Source organism: Struthio camelus, chromosome 4 (assembly GCF_040807025.1).
Source record: "Struthio camelus isolate bStrCam1 chromosome 4, bStrCam1.hap1, whole genome shotgun sequence".
NCBI classification, from domain to species: domain Eukaryota; kingdom Metazoa; phylum Chordata; class Aves; order Struthioniformes; family Struthionidae; genus Struthio; species Struthio camelus.
In genome coordinates this window covers 59,232,622-59,252,946 of record NC_090945.1, presented here as the reverse complement: position 1 = coordinate 59,252,946, position 20,325 = coordinate 59,232,622, and the positions used below count along the sequence as shown (strand labels likewise).

General features: G+C 38.4%; 1 protein-coding gene across 4 annotated transcripts in view; it reads right to left on the bottom strand.

Moving 5' to 3' along the window:
• Nucleotides 1-20,325, bottom strand: part of GABRG1 (gamma-aminobutyric acid type A receptor subunit gamma1) — a 75,922-nt gene that overhangs the window by 24,477 nt on the left and 31,120 nt on the right. For 3 of the 4 annotated variants that reach the window (XM_068943000.1, XM_068942998.1, XM_068942997.1), the window contains exon 3: nucleotides 14,756-14,823. In XM_068943000.1, coding sequence (XP_068799101.1) covers nucleotides 14,756-14,823 — 68 coding nt within the window. Of the gene's footprint in view, nucleotides 1-6,203; nucleotides 6,320-14,755; nucleotides 14,824-20,325 lie in introns of all 4 variants that reach the window. The other variant, XM_068942999.1, reaches the window with a different exon arrangement.

Sequence of the window (20,325 nt, the reverse complement as noted above, 5' to 3'; positions counted from 1 at the left end):
GTAATCATAGTTAGAAAAGAAATTTCCTTAAAGAAATCCCACCTCACTTATTAGAGCTTTAAGGAAGTGCCTGTTCTGATAGAAAGCCAATTTCTTCAGTAGACTTTTATGGCCAGAAAAGAAAGGTGACAAAACAAAACTAAAAAATGCAGCCTTTTAATGACAGGATTCTTGCCATAGCTACAGAAGGTAAAACTTGAGGGAGAGAAACATTATGGATACATTGGAATACAGTTTTGCAAAGAACCCAACCAGTCACTTTTGCGCTCCAAACAGAGGAACGATGCAACCCCATGCTTCTCTGCTGCGTTTGTCACAGTTACAGGTCATGGCTGTGATCAACATAGCAACGATCCTTCTGTGTGGCGGCAGATGAGATCTTTCCTATGTGGCTGTCCTACGAAAGCTCGTACGAACAACCTGGCAACCCTTCTCACAGCTCAGTCTGTAGCAAAAAGCGCTGCAGATCAGACTCAGGCTGCTTCACGTTGCCCGCTGACCTCTCATTTATGATGGGGAAAGAGAGGGAGATAGTGTTTCAGACTTCTGCTGCCTGCCTGGAGCCAACGGGGTCACCACTAGTTTACTTGGCTAAAAACAAAACAAAACAAAAAACAAAAAAACCCACACACAGTGCAGATAATCAATTCCCCCTTTAAATATACTGAAAAGGGAAGGATGTGCCAGTCAGAGTGGGTTTGACAAAAGCACAGCAGCAAACTCCTCACTCGTGTCTGCAACTAATATTACTCATCTTGCAGGAAAGTTTGTGAAATTTGGCACTTGATACTTTGGAAGTGCAAAGACAGATATTCCAGGTCTGGCTAAATCTCCCTTAATTTTCCCACTCCTTCAGGTGGAAAGAGAACAGGTTCAGGAAATAGGTAGGCAAGAGGCAGGCTTCCCCCTTTTCTCTCCTGTATCACAGCTGAATTACCACAGGGACTGTTCTCTTCTGCCTTTTGACTCTTAAAGATTATGAATAACTAGTATCTGAAGCAAGCAGTGGAGGGGACAGAGGGAATAAAAGGACTAATCAAAATTGCATTTTTGAGATGACTTGCCTCTAAATACTCTGCTTGTATTCCTTGAAAGGCAGCGTCATCAATAGAAGAAGGTTCTTCAGGTCAAAAGTCCTTGATTATTCTATTTCTGTAAACAACCTTCAAGACACCTGTGAAAACTCAGGGCCTTTTTTATCCTTAAAAACTGCTTCCTGTGCTCATTTACAGTAGTTCCATCCAGAAAGGAAATTTGCTTTTCTCTAGTGTAAATGAGTAGACAAGACAGCACAAAGGAGACATGTTTTAATGGCTTAAATGGAAAAGAAAGAATAATGATTGCCTTTACAGTACAAATAGGAGAAAAAAGGAAATCAGTGAGTGAAATCAACAGATGACAAGGTAGGAAGAGAGCAGACTGTCCGAGTTTGAAGGTGCTCTAAGCAGCCGCTTCACAGTAGCTCTGCATTGTATGAAAAAAAGAAATTTATTAAAGTGTCATTACAGTTAAAACCACCCAGGGTAATAAAACTCAGGTTGCATAGAACGCATCCATGCTAACAAATTAAGATAAGAAAAGAAGAGTTGCTCACAGATGATTCAGAAGGCGAAGAGCAAGGCAACAGCTTCAGCAGGCCCAGATGCTTGTATTCTCTTACCTTTCAGTATTAAATGCGCAAGGTCTTATTATGACCATATTACAGAAGTTGTTTAAACAACTTCTTGAGCAAAAAAATAGGAAACTGTTAACATCCTTCTTGAAAGACTTGCCACTGTTCAAGCAGAATCTATATGCATAATAATTCACTATCACAAAATTAATAACAATTTGTTTGCAAGCTTCTTGTCGAACATGTGGAATAAGATATCCAAGTGCCAGCCTCCTCTCGTACATCTGCTTAGGATGGTCCTCCATTTCTGAGCTGACATTTCAGTACTTGGACCTCTCCCTCTTCCCTCATTCATCCAACTTTCGAAGGCACAATGCTACTCATTCATCCCATCTCAAACATGTGGACTTGCAGCCTCTTTGTAGGTGGCAGCAGCAGTTCACCCACTCTTAAGCAGGGGCCCAGAGTCAGTACATCTCTACTCTCTCCCAAGAGGACTTATTCCACTTGTAATATCTGCCTTAGTGGACACTACCATCTCTCCAGCACTCTTCCTTGTCATACGTCTCGCGGAGACCTCGCTTTCTTTGAGGATCCCTCATACATCCCTAGGCCACCACATATATTCTTCATATAACGCACCTCACACGGAACCACATTTTCAGCACATTACATCTATACTGTCTTTCACTCTCATGTGCAATGTGATGCAACAACCAAGCAGATACATTTTGTGTTCACACTGTAGGGGTGTAGGACATGTGAAAACGGGACACAAGCATGTATCAGCTTCCTTTCCGAACTGAGGCACCCTCATAAAACAGCCCAGGTGGCAGAGGTGCAAACAGATCCCGAGCATTCACCTCTACACAGATTACCACACAGGACGATCGAACAACTGAAACTCAAAAGTGAGAGTCTGCTAGCACACAGCTGTGACAATATCGATACCTGAGAGCAACAACCTGAAAGGGAAACTATGCTAAAGGATTATCAAGAAAGATGGATCTATTCTGAAGATCTAGTTCGAAATGGACTTGAAATCTACACAGATTTCAATGATTAATATATTGAATTCCTCTAAATTTCCAGCTCCTGAAAAAGAATCCCTATGTCCTAATAAGAAGAAGAAATCCAGGTCTCTAAAATTTGCTGAAAATGAGGTGGAAAATTATCATACTGAAGCAGTCAAGTACCTTTTCTAGAAGTGCTTAATTTCCAAAACTAGATAAGTAAAAGCCCTATTTTCTTTTCAAAATCATATTAGCAAGCACAGCAGCATACCATACTTATAAAATGTTCTTTTAGTGCAACAAATTTCTGAGCAGCTACTTTGATTCTCCTTGTTTTCTTACAAAAAATTAAATTTAAACAATCTTATCACCTTCCAGTCTTTTATAAAACGTTTCACTCACTCAATGTCACTGTGTAACCATAAAAATTGGTTTACTGCTCCCTCTTTCAAATGAAACTAATGATAAAATAGCTATGCAGAATAAAATGGAATCAATCTATGGCCACATTAGTCACAGCCATAGGAAAAGGCGAGCTTATTCATATTTAGCCTCACAGGGTTTAACAACCATTGCACACGTTAGCTCATACTTGGCATTTGATTAGACCACTGAACTCTTTTGCACAGCTGGCATAAAGAGCCCACCTGCCTAATTATTTACAGATAACTGCAATCCTCCTCCATCTCCTTCCTCTCAAAAAGATCATAACAAATGCCAAAGGCTGGGAACACAGTGACTAATCTTGGATTACCATTAAAGGGTCTGGCAGTGAACTAAACATGAATTTTGACAAGCAGACGTATAGTCCCACAAAAAAATCATTCAATAAATAAAACCTATTACTTCAAATAAAGTAGGAACAGTCACTCTACAAGAATAACCTGAATTCTCAAGACTGGTTTTATTGTCAAAAAAGACAAGTACAGTTCAATCAGTGTCAGACATGAAAATGGGCCACCAGACTTTATTATTACTTTATTATTACAAAGCCGTGAAAAAAAGGGGAGGCAGATACCATTCTACAATACTATTTCTCAGTGCAACTATAACATGCCAATTGCAACATAACATCAATAGGGATGAAAAAAAGTCACACAAAGTAGAAAACCATTTGTTCTTGGATATTTTGCTGGGCAGTCTTGCAACTGATTTGATATTCCACAGTAAAAAGTGTGGAGAAGGCAAGTAATGAGTAACTAAATTGCTGGCTGGACCACGTTAACTGCAACACATTTTCTCTGACAACAGGATGAAGCAGCATAGCTTTCTGAGGGTAAACACGAATACACTGACAGGTCCTAAAAATCAAAATCCAAAATAACAGCTGAAAGTTTGCATTACTCAACTACAGACCTGCAATGCAGTTGATTACAAGTGAGTTTCAGAGACAAGGGGAGAAAAAACACCCTCATCTCATTTCATCTCTGCTCAGAGATCTGTCCTAGCTTTTTTTTTTTTTTTTGTGCTTTTTTAATGCAACAAGCTAAGCCAGAAATCTGTTTCTTAGCAAGCCCCTGACCTTGGTTCAGCTGCTGAGTGTGACATGATTTCATCTTATTTAGCCATCAGAGGTCCTTAATATTTTCCCCAGGTTTCTTCAGTTTATTCAGTTTTCTGTTCCGATTCATTAAACTGGAATTTAATGGGAGGGAGTTTTTCAGAAAAATAACTGAAGACAGGGAAAGCTTCATTTCTACCACTCTCTTCTTTCTTCTTCTTTAGGGGAAACTAAGCAAAATACTCTACCAACATGTATGTTTCAATATGGAGAGATGTGACTTAATTTCAAAGACTCTACATACTATGATGATTAAGAGGTTTAGGCAATTAAGACAGTCATAGACAAAACTGATAACAGCATGGTCTCCCACAAAAGGCAAGCACAAAGTAAAGCAACATGCACTAGCTGATTAATCAGCATCTTCCCAGTATGACCTCTTCCTTCTCCCTCCCCAAAACCTCTGGACATTAATGCTTTTAAGTATTAAAATGCTCTGCAATCTTTGATGTATAACTGCTCTAATAAAACTTCTAAAATGTGGTTGCTCTCCTCGGCGGGCTACTTTCAAAGCCCTTAAAAAAGATTTTTGAGCTGCTCCAGGCTCCACTATGGCTTCACCCAGGGTTAATTCCCGTGGCTGGGACTGAAGCAGAAGTTAAATTTCTTGTTTTAGCAAGCCATTTAGTTTGCTCACTCACAGATCCAGGAGTGAGATCTAAAAGATCCAACAAATCACAATGCCTCTGGCATCTACATCTAATATTAGACTAATGATACCACAGCTGTAAAGAGGTGGGGGTTGCAGGAAATACACTGAACAGAAGTGCCCAGCATCTGCTCCCAGTATCTTTTAACCAGTCAGATTGTTATAATTGTACAGATAATCACACTGCAGCATCTGAGAACACATGCACAGGATGAGAGGAAATACAGCAAATTGTCTGGAGAAGGTGAGGCAGTACAGAGACACCGACTTTGTCACAATATAGAAGAAATCTGCCTCTCTTCACATCACAATTTGGCATCTGTGCTTTTCCAGTCGTTATTTTGAACATGCAAAGTGACAGATGAAAACAACAATATGAATAAAAGGTCAGATTTATTTAAAAGCTATGTAGATTAGAAACTATAAAAAAAATCTTGCCCACCAGTCAAAAGATTATCTAGAAAACTAACTAAGCACTTCCGCAAAATCTCTGCTTTTATTTAATCAGCTTAGATGTTGGCCTTCTGAAGGGAGATAAGCATGAGGAGAGAAAGTAGATGGCACACATATAATCTATATTCATTCCCACACTGAAAACAATAGAAAAGTTTTGTCTTACTTTTTAAATTAAAGCTTGAATATTTCAGTCAATGTTATCCCTAAACAAACATTAAATTGAAGAAAGAACTGGAGAAGATAAGTCAGACCAAAAAATAAATATATACATATTAAAAACTTAGGAGTGAATTTTGATAAGGCTTGAGAGTTCAGTTTCTTTAAGGCTGAGAACAGTCATTTATAAACTCCATTAGCTATAAATTCTGTAGCTACGTCTACCTTCATGTAACTAGAGATACTCAAGGAGCCAAAACTGGTCCCACGAACAACTTCAGAGACAAAACCGTACATCACTCCAGCATACATGGTTTTCTACAATTTTCTTTTACAAATAAGTTATGAGGTCTCATATACAATGTTTCACCTTTCAGTAGGGCACAATTGCTTTTAACTGCTTTTAATGTAAGATTACATGCACAGTTACTGTTTGGTCTTTTATTTCCATGATTTTCCTGCCATGCTGCAAAATCCTAACACTGACGGCCAGGAGATTTATCTGGATTTGGTTTCTACTCTGCAACTGCTGTGAGATATGCACTCCTAGGAGGAATATAGCTCTCTTCTCAGTCTAGCTTTCTGATTGCTGAGGCAGTCATACAACTGTGCATGTCAGTGTGCAACACTGAAGGTATAAGAGCAGGGACAGCTTTTAAGAACTGCCTAAAAGAGCTTCTATTTATTTATCGGCCCCTAGGAAGGAACAGAGAAGATGACATAATATCACACTTTGCAGCATATCAGTATAAGTACCTGAATACATGAATGAAGGCACGAATACACGGCTTTCTGAATGGAGAAGCTGCGGACAGTTGAGTTCATCATAGTATTGACCACTGATAGTTAATTTCTGCTTTACACACCAAATGCTGTGGGGAAAAAACACTGTTTTTCAAAAAACTAAAACCTCATGCAGCAATTACTGTATATCAGTGAATGACAAGCCCCAGACTAGTCAAAAAATGCCTCAGCACGCATTTTCAACTGCAGGTGAAATAATCAGCAAGAATATATGAGATTTAATGAAATTTAAGAACACACTACAACAGAATAAAAGTAATGAAAGCCAAAAATCAATGGGCAAGGAAGTTACAATCACTCACTAGAAAAAGCACATAGCATTTCTTGATAGCTATTTTGTCAGCACATTCACTCCGAGTAACAGGGGATTAGGGCAAACGCTCTTCCCAAAATTGGATCTGCTTCCTGAGCAAACAACATGGAGATGCAGCTGTAGGAAAGGAAATCTAGACCCTAGCCCTGTTTCATTAAGCTAACTTCCCATAGCATATACTGTGAGGAAAAACGCCAGTTTCTCTAGCTGCCCAGCCTTTGTCAGAAGATGAGATTTGCAGCACAGATCCTGGCACCAGCCATTGAGGGGTCAGTGAACGGCAGCAGCTCTCCCCTGGAGCGCAGCAGTGCAGGAGCCAGGGGAGACTTGCACTGGCTATTGCCAAGCACAATTCCTAGATGAGCTCATGCAACTGTAGCACCCAGAGCATATCCCTTGTCTTTCTTCCTGTAAATGCAGGGCAAATCTAGAGCAGCAGAATTATTCCCACAACTGGAATACAGTAGCACAAAGTTTACAGATGACAGGCTACGAATTAATAACAAGGAATGTAATGTTCTCCAAAATATTTATCAACTATTTGACACACAGGCAGGTAAGAGCTACAAGACAAAGAATTAAAAGTAGCTTGTTTCAGCTGCAGACACAAGAGAGACAACCTCAGCAGAAGCACAGAGAAAGCATTTGGAGCAGACATAAAGGCATCGTAGGTAACAATAACCTGTACTACCAGGTGCTCAAGAAGTATGTTTTGTTTGGGAGAAAAGTACTAGCAAAGCATCATTTGGTTTAGCTTCAGCACTGGTCAGTATCTTTACCCTCAACAGTGAAGTGCTATGTGGTATATCGACTTGGTATTCATATGAGCATTATTCTTGGTTTAGATAATCCCAGATCACAACCAAATTGTGCAGGCAGTCAGTGATACACATATAGAAAACAAGCCCTCTGCAAAGCACCTGCAGTTTAAATTTAAGATAAAAGACAAGCTCTGAATAGACAGTGAGGGGGGTAAGTAATAGGAAACAGAATCCAATACCAGTCAGAATTTCAGGTCGTGATTTTAGCACTGCAAAAGCCTAGCCATTTGCAGTAACCTCCATAGAAAAAGAAAGTTTGAATGGAAACATGATGAGAAACAATGAAGCAGCTTTGTAGGCATTTAGAGAAAGTTTCTTAGTCTCTAAGGGCGAGGAGGAAGCTTGGGAGAAAATACTTAGTTTGAAAAGCTGACAGAAAGGAAACAGAAGCTAGTGAGATCTGAAGCAGAAACTAGCTTCTTGGTAGCAACTGCGAAAAAAATGGCTGGAGGTAGGCTTTGAAGTGCCTTGAAAGTGAAAGGAAGCAGTTCATGCATGAGGTCCACCTTTAAAGAGGAGCCAGAGGAGGCGCATGGGCAGCAAAACATTTGGTAGAAACAGCTGAAAATTCTCTTTGTAGGAATTCTCTACATGATGTTGAGTGGAGCAAGACTACAGTTGGAAAGGCTACAAAAAAATATATTATTGTAACAATGGTTTTGTCTAGACAAGACATTTGGCTTGACGGATAGATTAAAAAAATAAAAATAATTTTAAAAAAAATCTCAAAGTTGCTTTGCAATAAGAAACTGCAAGACTCCAACCCGAGACCTTGCTCCTGGTCCTATAATCCAGCACATCAGAAAACGTTTAGGTTTCAAGCCTGAATGACAGACAGAATAATGATTATCCAAAGCATCTGAGAGAGCGGAAGGTGCCCAAAGTCGAAGATTTAAACCTCTGACTTAGGCGCATTGACGTAACTAAACACCTGTGAGCAGATAACCAGCGAGGCAAGTCAATATTTTAGACTGGAGAAAAGGAGATGCACAGAGGGCCACTGGCATGCAATGGTAGTTGAATTTGCAGATTAGACTACCAAGAAATAAGTGAGAGCAGGAAAAAGAAAGTGACCACAGAACACATTCTGTGGCATAGAATTGCCACAGAAAGAGCTTTAAGTAGTACATTCACACCAACACTGAAACAGATAAAAGTATTGGAAACACAGGAATCAGTGCACTTGCTCCCAACACACTGACAGACTCGCCATAAATAAAAAATAGGAAGCTTTTCAGCAACGTCTCCTAGCCCCAGCTATGTCCCTAACTCAGTACTTCTGCCTTTTCCTCTAACAAATTATCTTACGTAAATACAGAACACTTGGATGCCTTAAGCCCTTTAAAGATAGTTTGGCTGTTGCTGTGGAAAATCTAAAAATCTCTAAAAAATCTGAGCCGATACAAACTGGATTTTCAAAGAGTATATACTGGCACACTGTACTGAAGTCAGGGGAGGTAAGTCAAAGTAAATTTCATATACTTTATTTATTTATATTGAAACCATGCCAACTATGCTTTCGGTGACACAATGGGACTATACAAAAACAGTATTCTGTATACATGGTACAAGATTTAAGAATACACCATAGCATAAATATGCCTAGATGCAAACCATCAGAAAAGACTGCTGCCTTAGCTCATAGCATTCCTAAATAGTGCACACAAATTAGGGCATATTTTGTAACAAAGAGCATAGATGTTCCGCTGCCGGAGAGGTGGAACCCTAACTATCTGTTCTGACTTCATTTCTATTAAGAGACAACTGGTAAACTGCAGCTGAAATGCAACAAATACTGAGTGCTGCTTAAAAAGTGGGCTGAAAAGATTTGGTTTGGTTTCAGAAAGCTACTGCAATATTCTCCTACTGTCCAAAGGCTGCCTTTTCCCTCAGCCCTCACCATTCCCTTCAAAATCATAACAGAAATTAGGAGTGACATAGCAACTGCTGTGCTGAGCCAATATGAGCAGAGCATTCCTCGTACTTGGCTGGTTCCCCTGTAACTGCATACGATGAGTTCAGAGCTACTTTGCAACAGCATTAAGCAATCTAGCTGCCTTGCAAGAGGTAGATTAGTCTATTTAAGCTATTTTTTTCAGGAAAAACACAGAACACCTGTGAAATTGTATTTGTGCAGTATGATTCAAGTTCATAGAGCTGGCAGAATGCTAACAGATGCGGGTTTTGACACTTAAATGTATTTCATAACTAAGAAAAAACAATGCTCAAGCTTACCAAAGTAATATTTACTCAGCTGCTGTAAATGAACACTGTGACCACCAATCTCAAATACTCATCTGATACTAATCAATTACCCTGATTACTCTCAGTACTGACAGGCACCAAAATAATTGGTATCTATCTCTCCTAATAAAAATAAGAGAGTAATTCGAAAAAAAGAACATTTTAGTCTAGCTCAATCCAAAAAAGACTTTGTACACTAAGAAACAGGTAATATACAAGAACTGGTTGGTTCTTCTTTCCTCATTTACCAGCAAGTATTCCCGCTGTGTGAAGAAGATTGGAACCAGTCTGCGTAAAATACACACACTGGACTCTCCAAAAACGTGCAGTGCTTGCATGCGAGACCCATATAACCTTAGGAAACCTCATAAATTCTCGAGCACAAGCAGAAGGGCATCATGATCTTCCTCTCACCTATGTCATCATTAAGCTCATACAGACAACAGTACTTTCCTCCTCAGAAAGGAAAGGAATTCCGGCCTCCACGAAAAGCTTCAAATGCAGTTCACAAACCAGGACAATCCCTGTCGAGCAGCGCGCTCCCAGTCCCAAAATACTACTGTATACTGCAGCACTTGGGTAGCAGTGCGGGTTTACGTTTGTGGGTCTTACACAGAGCTAGATTCTGTGTTCCCTTAGAAACACAGCTCTCTAAAACAGAAAAGTTTCCTTTGTGCATATTCGTTTTTCCTTTTATGCACTTCTTGTTCTGGATTTTTGTTTGTTAAATCCTTACACCAGTGGAACACAACGCACACGTAAACTGAAGTACGCGCCTCAGCGTGTGCGGGATCATGGCCGCCTTGCTAATTCCAGTATCTATTTCTGTGTCTTTCTAAGCCTCATCTCCCACTTACTATTTATTCATTAATAGGACACAATATCATTCAAAAACAGAGCGATACGTACGTTGATTTACAAAACGCTAGAGCTTGCGTCATTCAGCACTGGATTTCAGAGTACCTTCAGATAATACAACTCTGGGGATCATTATGAATGGCACATTCCATTCATCAAAGTCATAAATGGTAGAGTACAACAGGAAAAATAGTACCCCAACAGTGTCCAGGTCACGCAGTATGCGTACTGAAGCAGCATGTCGTGCGTTCTGTGAACGTCTGACTTAGTGGTTTGGCTACCTTATTAAAAATAATAGTGCTAGGCTTCAAAGTATAGCCTTCAGCTTGCTGTCACAGTAGCCTTCAATGGAGAACTAGCAAAGATCACATGGCAGAAGCTACAGCATCTGCAGAAGAAACAGAAACGTTGGAAATAACAGGGGAACCAAACCGCTGCAGTGTAGTGCAGTCATAGGAATTTTTCCTAGAAATTTCAGTCTGGAGTTCCATTAACAAATACAAAAGCCAAGTAAAAAGCATCACTGACATACATATCCAGAGAATAAAAACACATGTATCCCTCCCCAGACACACTAAAATGGCAATGATACCATAATGTTCCAAAATGTTAAATTATTACTTAAAAATACATAAATCAGCAAAGGAATTTTAAAACAGACCTTTTTTTCCCCTCTCCCTCTCTCTGTAAATATATATATATATATATATATATATATACACACATACACACACACACCCCCATACACACATAGATAGACAGATATAAACAGAAAAAGAAATAGATAGACAGATAGAGCACTGTCATTTGGCTATTTATCTATCTACCAATCATGATGCCCACATATCTTTATTGAAATGATCTGCCTCTTTAACTCTTTCTTCATTCCCTGTTATTTGAGTATTTCTGCATTGTTTACTATATGAAACTCGATTAAATAGACTTTAAGGGTAGGAAAAGTATAAACTTTTCTCTTTGCTCTTCTTCATTTTTGACAAAATAATGTACTACTATTTCTTACTTAAGGAACTGATCCAGTATTCTTTCCGCACAGATTTCTCCCATTTGGGACAGCAGTCTTTCATTGTAATTAGACTTTTGAGCAAATAGAGATTACAAGATCTAGTATTCTATCAGTTTTACAAGATCAGGTATTGTCTTAGTTAAAGGAAAGTATAAATGTTTTGGCGGGCTGTCATGCCTCTCTCAACCCACTGAATTACACATTTGCATGGTCTCGTCAAACCACAAACCTGAGGTACTGACACAATTCTACTGTGGCAGTAGCAGGGGAAATCTACATCCCTTGGACACCTTGGGGCACGGATAACACAAAACAGTATTCTTTGAAGAAACAAATACAAGGCAGAGAAAGCTAATTAGGCCCACAGACAACATGGATCAACATACAACGTTTCTACACGGGGAGAGACATCGGACTGTGCTACTCATACCATCAAACATAGAGTGCCTTTTTTACCTCCATCCTAGGCTGGAAGGAAAGAGAATGGTAGCCTTGCGCATCTACATTAAGTCTCACAGAGATGAATATGCGGCTCTAATATTTATCGCAGGTCTGAATTCCACAAAGAGAACCCCACACCACTCCGGAGCTCTTGGGGATCAAGGCTTTGGCCATAAAAAACACACTTAGCCATAGTTTATATGGCTGCTGCATGATGCCTAACACGGCTAGCTCTAAAGGACAGATTGAAAAATCTGTAGGCTTAATGAGTATTCGGAGTCTAAATACTTTGCTGATCCGGACGCTTGTTAAAAATGTTTACTCAGACACCTGGTAATTGTGGGTACACAGAGAGATCACATGCTGTAGGAAAGCATCTTTTATGCATGAGATGTCTATATCGTTTAGAATATTAGGTAGATCTTTGTTAAATTAAATACTGAAAGCCAAAACCCAGCAGCCTTCAAAGGCAAATTCTAATGAATGTCACACGTACACTTCAAGCCTCCCTTTTATGAAAGTATAAAAGACTCCATCAGATAGCAGGAGGAAAATAGACTGAAATTATAAAATAAATCAGTTTTCTCTCATAATGAGTGTCTTCTAAAGCCTCCCTGAGCTTCAACAGCAAATTGTATCCAGAAAAAAAAAAAAAAAATCTACATCATGCCACTGGCACAAACTAAACAATAAAAGGACATCCTGTGCCAGAATGAATTAAAATATGTGCCAAATGAATAATCCAATGGGGAATCATATATGTGTTGTCAAGTAAAGTGACAAAGTGAAAGGCTAAGGACAGCCCTTAAGATGAAAGTAATTTTTGGAATTTTGGTTAGCAACCTCAAACAGTACTGACTCCAGGGAAAACGTATGCACAATGAGACAGCTCACACAAGCAGAGCTTACAGAGTCAAATCTGTAATTATTTTTTGCTGAGAATGTTGTTTCCTAGATTAAAAACATCTCTGTTGGAAGCTTTAATAAAATTATTTGCATATATATGGCTTTATTTATTTTCACAGAATTATCATTTCTGTGGTGATATTAGATGTTCATACGATCCACGTTCCTGGTGTCCAAGCCCAGTGAAAGCAATTGCTCCTTTTTAGAGGCCACAGTGCCCTGAGACTATAAGTTAGATTGCTAAGTAGTTCTCTACCAACTTTTAAAAAACATAGAATACTTCTTAAAGTTCCATGTGTCAATGGGATTTACCTTATTATCCTGTGGTGACATGCTTCATTGTTACTATGTATTTTCACAGAAATCAGGAGCTCTAACTAGAGCTCTAAGCACTTCCCGTTTTCAGTCCCAGGGCATGCAGGACCTAGCAGGTGCTAGGTTGACCCACTGACATGGGTCATCAGCAGAGGAAGCCTTCTATGCCTTATAAGTCGCTGCCTGTCTGTGCAATTTGTTCCCACAACAAATCCCTTCAGAAGAGGAGAGGATGGACAGAAAGAGCAAGACTGCAACAGGAAGACAGATGGAACCGCAGAAAACATTTATACTGGATAGGGACAAGGGAAAAGTTTCCCCCAATGCTTTGCTCTTCTGCTCCTTCTTTCAGTTCTTTACATAGTGTGCTGGCCAGACCTGTGGGCTCCCCTGCCACAGCCGCTGCTAATGATAACCCCAGGCTCGTTAGACTGTTACACTGAATATCCCTTGCCACATATCAGTATCATCTACTTTCAGTGCCATAATCCCTAGTATCTAAGTGCCACAGGCCTTTTCTGTTTGGTTCCACATCAGAAAGTTTATATTCACAATGAGCTTGATGACACATTATGTGCAAATCACAAGATCCTTAATAATCACTTAGAATTAATGTGGCTTTGCTAAATGCTTAGAAGCTACCTACTCTGTCATACTTCAGCATCTGATTTGACAGAAATCCCCAGTTGCCACACATGCAAAAGCGAGCACCCCTGGAAGGAGGTGGAAAAGGAAAAAGGCAGGAGGGAGCTGAGCTCAAGGCCCAGGCACAGGCACAGGCTCAGTCCTTCAGCTCGTGATCTCTCAGCAGGAGCTGCAGCCAATGCCAGGCACCACTCATCAGGAGAAGTCATGCAACAAAGACTTTGTAAAGCCTTCAACACCACTGTTTCAGACACTGCACTTTTTTTTACAGAAAATAATTTAAGTAATTCAAGAAAACGTCGGAGACTCAGCTTCATTTTAAGTGCTGTTACTTCAATATTTGTGCCAAATAGATGGGTCCGATTCCAAACTCCTGCATATTAACATGCTTGCTTTGAGATCAGAAGGGGCACTACTTCACTGCTGAAGAAACCAGCTGAGGAATGCACGTACTCTCAGAAGTGGACCCCCTAAGACTAAATATGAGATGGAAAAAAGAGATCAAAAGTGATAATTTCAAATTTTGTTTCCTACAAACTAATAAAAGAATGACTACACTGAAAATAGCTCTTTTCACAAACATGAGGTCAATTGCTATTTTTCTTAATCTCTGAAGAGCAGGTCTAGGAAAAACTATATACTGGGCCAGAGATAAAGCAAGTGTAAACAAGCATAGTGACAATGTTCAACATGAACCAAAATAAGGACCTGATACAGTGCGCTCACAGTGCTGCAATTTTTCTGAAGAAATACAAAGAAAAAAAATTACAATTTCAAGCAGAGTCTAAAATGTTTCCGTAATGCTTATATTCAACCATACAGGTATACGCAGTAACAAATTATTAAAGAAGCTTATTTGAGCAAGAGTAGAATTTCCTCATAACATTAACCCACAGCATCTTTTAGACAATGTTTTCAGTCAATAATCAGAACTTACCATATTGATTGGGTCAACCGGGCCAATGCTGTTAACATAGACATCTGTTTCAATTACCGTAGTTCTCACTAAACAAAACAGTAACCATAATAATTACATTTTTAATCAACTCTTTACAGTGTTAGGGTTATTTAACCTATCTATTAAAAACAAAAATAAATCCAATTTTTTTTAATTATATTCAGAAAAATTAAGTCTGTGGTCTGTTGTCTGTTCATTTGGCAAAGAATCATATATAACTTGGCTCTCTTATTCCATATAAACTAAATTACAATTATAAAGATAAATCTTTTACTTCTTAATGAAACTCCCATCTATGTTTTGTGAACACAAAGCCATAAAAATGCAAAAAAAAAAAGTATCTTCCAACATAAAAAATGATTTATAAGTAGAACAAATAAAGTATTTGGAAAAAAGTTGGTTATATAAGAAACTATGAGGCCTGGGAGCAAAAGTATTTATCAACTGCAAAGGATCAATATGCAGTGCTTTCTGTCGATTCCTATTTGAAGATGTGTAACAAAAATAAAATAACTTTCAGTCACAGATTTCTTCAATTCATGCAATTATACCACACCTAAGGATTATTAATGTCCTTTTATCAGCTTGATCAATACACTGCTTCACACACCAAAAAGTTCAAATTAAAATCATTTAAAAGTTAAATATTTCCATTTAAAAAAAAAAATTAAACCACTCTAAACAATTAATTTATGTCAGCCATTTGAAAGACTTCATATAATGCAGTACATTTAGAGAAACAAACTAATTATTAGTGACTTCTCATGAATGTCACATCCAACATACATGTGTCATGGATAACTCAGTTCCTTCCTCCTAACTGGTTTCTAGGGAAAAAAGGTGAGGGGAAAAAAAAAAAAAGTCAGCATTTGGTGCAGGAAAGGTCTGCATTTAAAAATCATCAATTTACCAAGCAATTTTTTTTTAGCTTGTAAAGGAGCACAAATAGGAATAAGTGTGGACACGAAGATGTATCATGATCTAGTCCTCAGTGGTATAAAGATCTGCCAGTCTTTCTCCCATGACTTCACATGCTAGAATGAAGCATCTCTGTCCATCTGTGGATGGAAAAGGGAGGAAATACAAGCAAAAAGGCACTACTTGGATTTCATAGGAGAGGGACCTCAGGTCATCAGATCTGATGCCTTTATACTACAAACAACTGGAGATTACCCAAGTGCTCTTTAACAAACCTAAAGTCTTAAGCAACACAGGCTTTTTCAAATCTCAGAAATCTTAAACTCTGTGCCACAAACAGACATACAGGAAAAAAAGTGTGGGGGCATATAATTAATATCCCTCCCAGCTACATTAACAGGTAAGATACATTTCTTGCATATCCTATGAAATCTTTTCTCCATCATTCTCTCTTGAGAGGAAATTCTTCCCAATTCCAAATCCCTGCTGACCCTGAGCCTGAGAGCAAGATGCACCAGTCTGGCTGCGCAAAGGACTTTCTGTGCGACCTTAGAGCACCAAGGCGCTTTTTCACCATTCTGTCCTCAGCATGCTTCACACACAGTTTAAAAAGACTCTGGAAACTAATATATTTCCTGGGGGGAAAAATAAATACTTCCTGAGTTGCAAATGCTCTGAACATCTGCAGGGCTGGGAAAGGAAAGGAAAGACTACAAGATCCACAAACTGAAATACCAGACAAAAAGAATATATAATATGTGTGCGTGTGTGTGTATAAATATATAAAAATATATATTCACACACATCTATATATTTGATATATATCTGTATATCATATAGCTAGATGTGTCACATACATACCTTCTTTCTTTGATTTTGCAACCCTATGTGTCTACGCAACAGCAAAGCCCCACAACTTAACCAGTGCCAGACTGGAACACAAGGGCGTGGGTTAAAGCTATCTTGCCTCTGCTCAAGCAATGCTGAATCCAGTGTTTCTCCTATGTTAATAGCAAACATTTAATCCTCCTTAGTTCTAAGAATCCTGTTTTTTTCTGAGGTCAATTATTTAATACCAAATTGCAGCACTGCCTAGCCCCCTATCAAACCTCTTCCTTGGGCATGAAGAGGTTTGGACAGGGTTTAAGGTCACTTTTAAGACTTGCCTTCAGTTTAAACCTCATACTACAAGCAGAACCCACAGACAGTCTGTTCAGCATTAACTTCTGAATTCACTCTGTTGTTTCCAGATCCATCTTGACATGTGCACACCAGAACTGGACATTTTAGAAACAGTTTTATCGGTGCTGCATGAATACTTCCAGATTTCTACTTGCCGTGTCCCTTTTCAAATGTACAGAATCTATCTTAGGATAATGCTCTGGGGGAAAAATGCCTAAGAACTCGTACTACACAAAATACCTAACTCTTCCTCTAAACCACTGCTTTTCTGTGCAGAATCTCCCACCTTGAAATACAACCCACAGGCTTTCTTCCCACTTTTTTTTTTTTTTTTGTCAATTAGCTCTTGTTTTTAAGTGTCTCCAGCTTTACCAAAGGTACATATTACTCTGGTAAGATGACCTCTCCCTTTCCAAGAGTCTTTTGAGTCATCTGCCAATTTTACTACAGAAAATCACTGCTGCAATCATTAAATATGCTATTATTCTTGATCAAGACTATTTCCTGTGAGATCCCACTAAAGACACCCTACCACTGACATTTCATTATTAACAACTACATTTTGAGATCTGTCAGTGAGCCAACTTCTAATGTGGACTGTGTCAGCTTTATACAGTTCCAGCTTGCAATGAACAGTACTTGATCTGCCACAAGGGCTCTCCTCTAATGTGCCACAGATTTCAATTTGCCTTTTTTATACTGTTAAGAGTAAGACTATTAGGGCTATTAAGAGTCAGTGAAGAGTGTGAAAAATATGGCTCTGTTGAAATTGTTATTTTAATTAACCCAAATGAGAAACAAATCTTAAGATTGGAAGGGGCTGCTGTCTTACCTTAGTTCTTCTGTATAGTGCAGACCCTAATACTTGTGTGAATTAGAAGAACGAACTGATTCTACTAGTGTTCTTCAACTAGAAATGATTCGAGTCCATGGAAATGACAAAAGGTGGAGGAAATATATTCTCGATACTAATATGTCATCCATATAATTACTATTCCTCATTTACTGTCCACAAAGAGCTAATAGTGAAAGACAGTCTGAGAAGATGCTTCCACAATTAATGCTTCTCATTTCATATTTAAAGTGTAGTAACAGCCATGAAAACATTTTAAGTAGGAGAAAGGCTATTTAACACATGAGCTGAGTAAAGCACAAAGCAGTACCATAAACTTACAGAAGCTTCTAAAAGAGAAGGAGAGAAAGAGATAGACACTTAATATTTACACTGAGACACAATATGTGCAAGGCTAGAGTAAATCGGGAAGGTGAGAGATTGCTAAGTGCAATCTAGAAATAAAAGCATTTGCACTTTCTGGTTTCCTGCTTTGCCTCCTTTTAGTCTCTTGCTAAGACTAAACTGCTCATCTTTAAAAAAATCAGCTGGTATAATGCATGACCTAACACAAGCACATAGATAAGGAGGAGCTAGTCCCAAGAAACAGGCCTTGCAAATTAGCAGTCCTTGTGCCTGGAATTCAAGAGCGAGGCTGAACTTCCCACCAACGACCAAGATGCAGAAAGAAGTCTCTCCTGGTAGGCATAGACAGGTATCCATCTAGCAAGGGATGAGGAGTGGATGGGTAGCAACGATGCCGGGTAACCCCCAGTTGCCCATACTTTGGACATATTTTGAATCCCTATTTCGTGTTCAAAACCTTTATTTTGAAAAAAGTTAACTCTAGATTAGAAAAATCATAGTGATAAAAATTCAGCTGTCACTGACAAATTATTTTAGCAATTGCTGTCGCTACCCAAAGTGTCTCCTTTTAGCCTGTATTTATCCGAGCCTAATTTTCAGCTTTTGATCTTTGAAATATCCCTGCCTGATAGGTTGAAGAGCTCTCCTCATCTATTTGTTTTCAATTTATAAGAACCCACCTCTTGACAGAAACTATTATTATTCGTTCAAAAGTGCAGAACATTGTACTTTTTATGGATGAATATTGTTCCATTTTCACTACTCCAATCCTCAAATTATCCAGTAGTTTGTTAATCCATCTAAATCCACTAACTAGTTCCCTTACTTTACCAAAATTGTCCATTTTGGAATAGAAGGTTTAAGACATAACATCTCTTTTTATTTATCATGCTGTTTAATTTAAACTGAAACCACTTCTGATAATTTAATCCAAGCTTATTTTCTTTGAGCAAATATTCTATAAATCCTCATTACTTGCCTCATTAATTGCCAAAAGAAGCATAAAGGAGTATTTCTCCTGAGTGATAAAGTAGGTATTCAGCAAGTAAATTAGGCAACTACCCCATGCAGAAATAACAGAGACCTTTGCAATAGTAGCTAAGAATACAATCCCCACAACCAGTTATCTAACAGTATTACCTACATACGGGTATCAAAGTAATATCAAAATTCAGCCTCAACTGTCTACAAGCTTCCAGCTCCATCCCCACAGAATTTTTTCAGCATTTTGCTGAAAACAAATGCCGTGCTCTCCACTCTTCTTCTCCTACTCTTTTATTTAAGGGAAATTAATCTTTAGCAAATACTCCAAACCCCACTACTTACTATTTCTATCTTTTCCTGTGTAGTGCACACACCCCATTACCTTTAACATCCACTACACAAGCTCTTACATATGTTGCTCTTGTATTTTAATTTCCTTCATTTCATGTGAAATATTCTTTAGTAATACATATACCTATCTACCTGATATTCTCCTGTTTGCCTAGGAATCAAATCAGCCCTTTGTCAATGCAAAGAGCACCTGTTCAACAGAATATCATCTAACATCCTTCCTTTTCAGTGTTAGAGCTTCTATCAATCTCTTTAAAGTCCACTCTTTATTAATACCACCTGTATGTCCCTGGGCACATCACTTTTCACATTAGTGCACTGAGATGCAATTATCTACCCATACTCTGCTTAGATGGCAATTACAACTATCCAAACTTCTCTAGGCAGAAATTTCTCTATGTTCATGAGTATCATCTTCATTCTTTAATATCCTCTCCTCCAAATTCTTAAAAATTCTATCAGTGATGACTTTCCTCAAATTGTCGATTGAAAAAAACTGTGAAATTGCTTGTATACTCTATTAGAAGTGTGGATATGTGATGATGATTCCCTATTTCTAATTAAACTTTTTAATTAATCAGTTGTGTTTTCACCTATATAATACATAAAATTGGACATGAGCCATGTCTGAACAAAGCATGTGCTGTAAATAGATAGACTGGTATTAATTATATTAGCTATCCTAAGTTGTGAGGGATGGAATAACAAACAGTCAGAATTCTTTCTTTTAAAAGGTAAAATTTAGAAATGGCAATTTGTTTGATTCAAGACTGAAATTAAAACAGTGTGGCCCTTACAAACTCAGGAAACAAAAAGGTAACCTCACAGTGACCATAATACCATTTTAACAATATATCAACACTCCACAAGGTTATATCTGTATTTAAAAGGATTATACTACAGATAAGAGACTCCA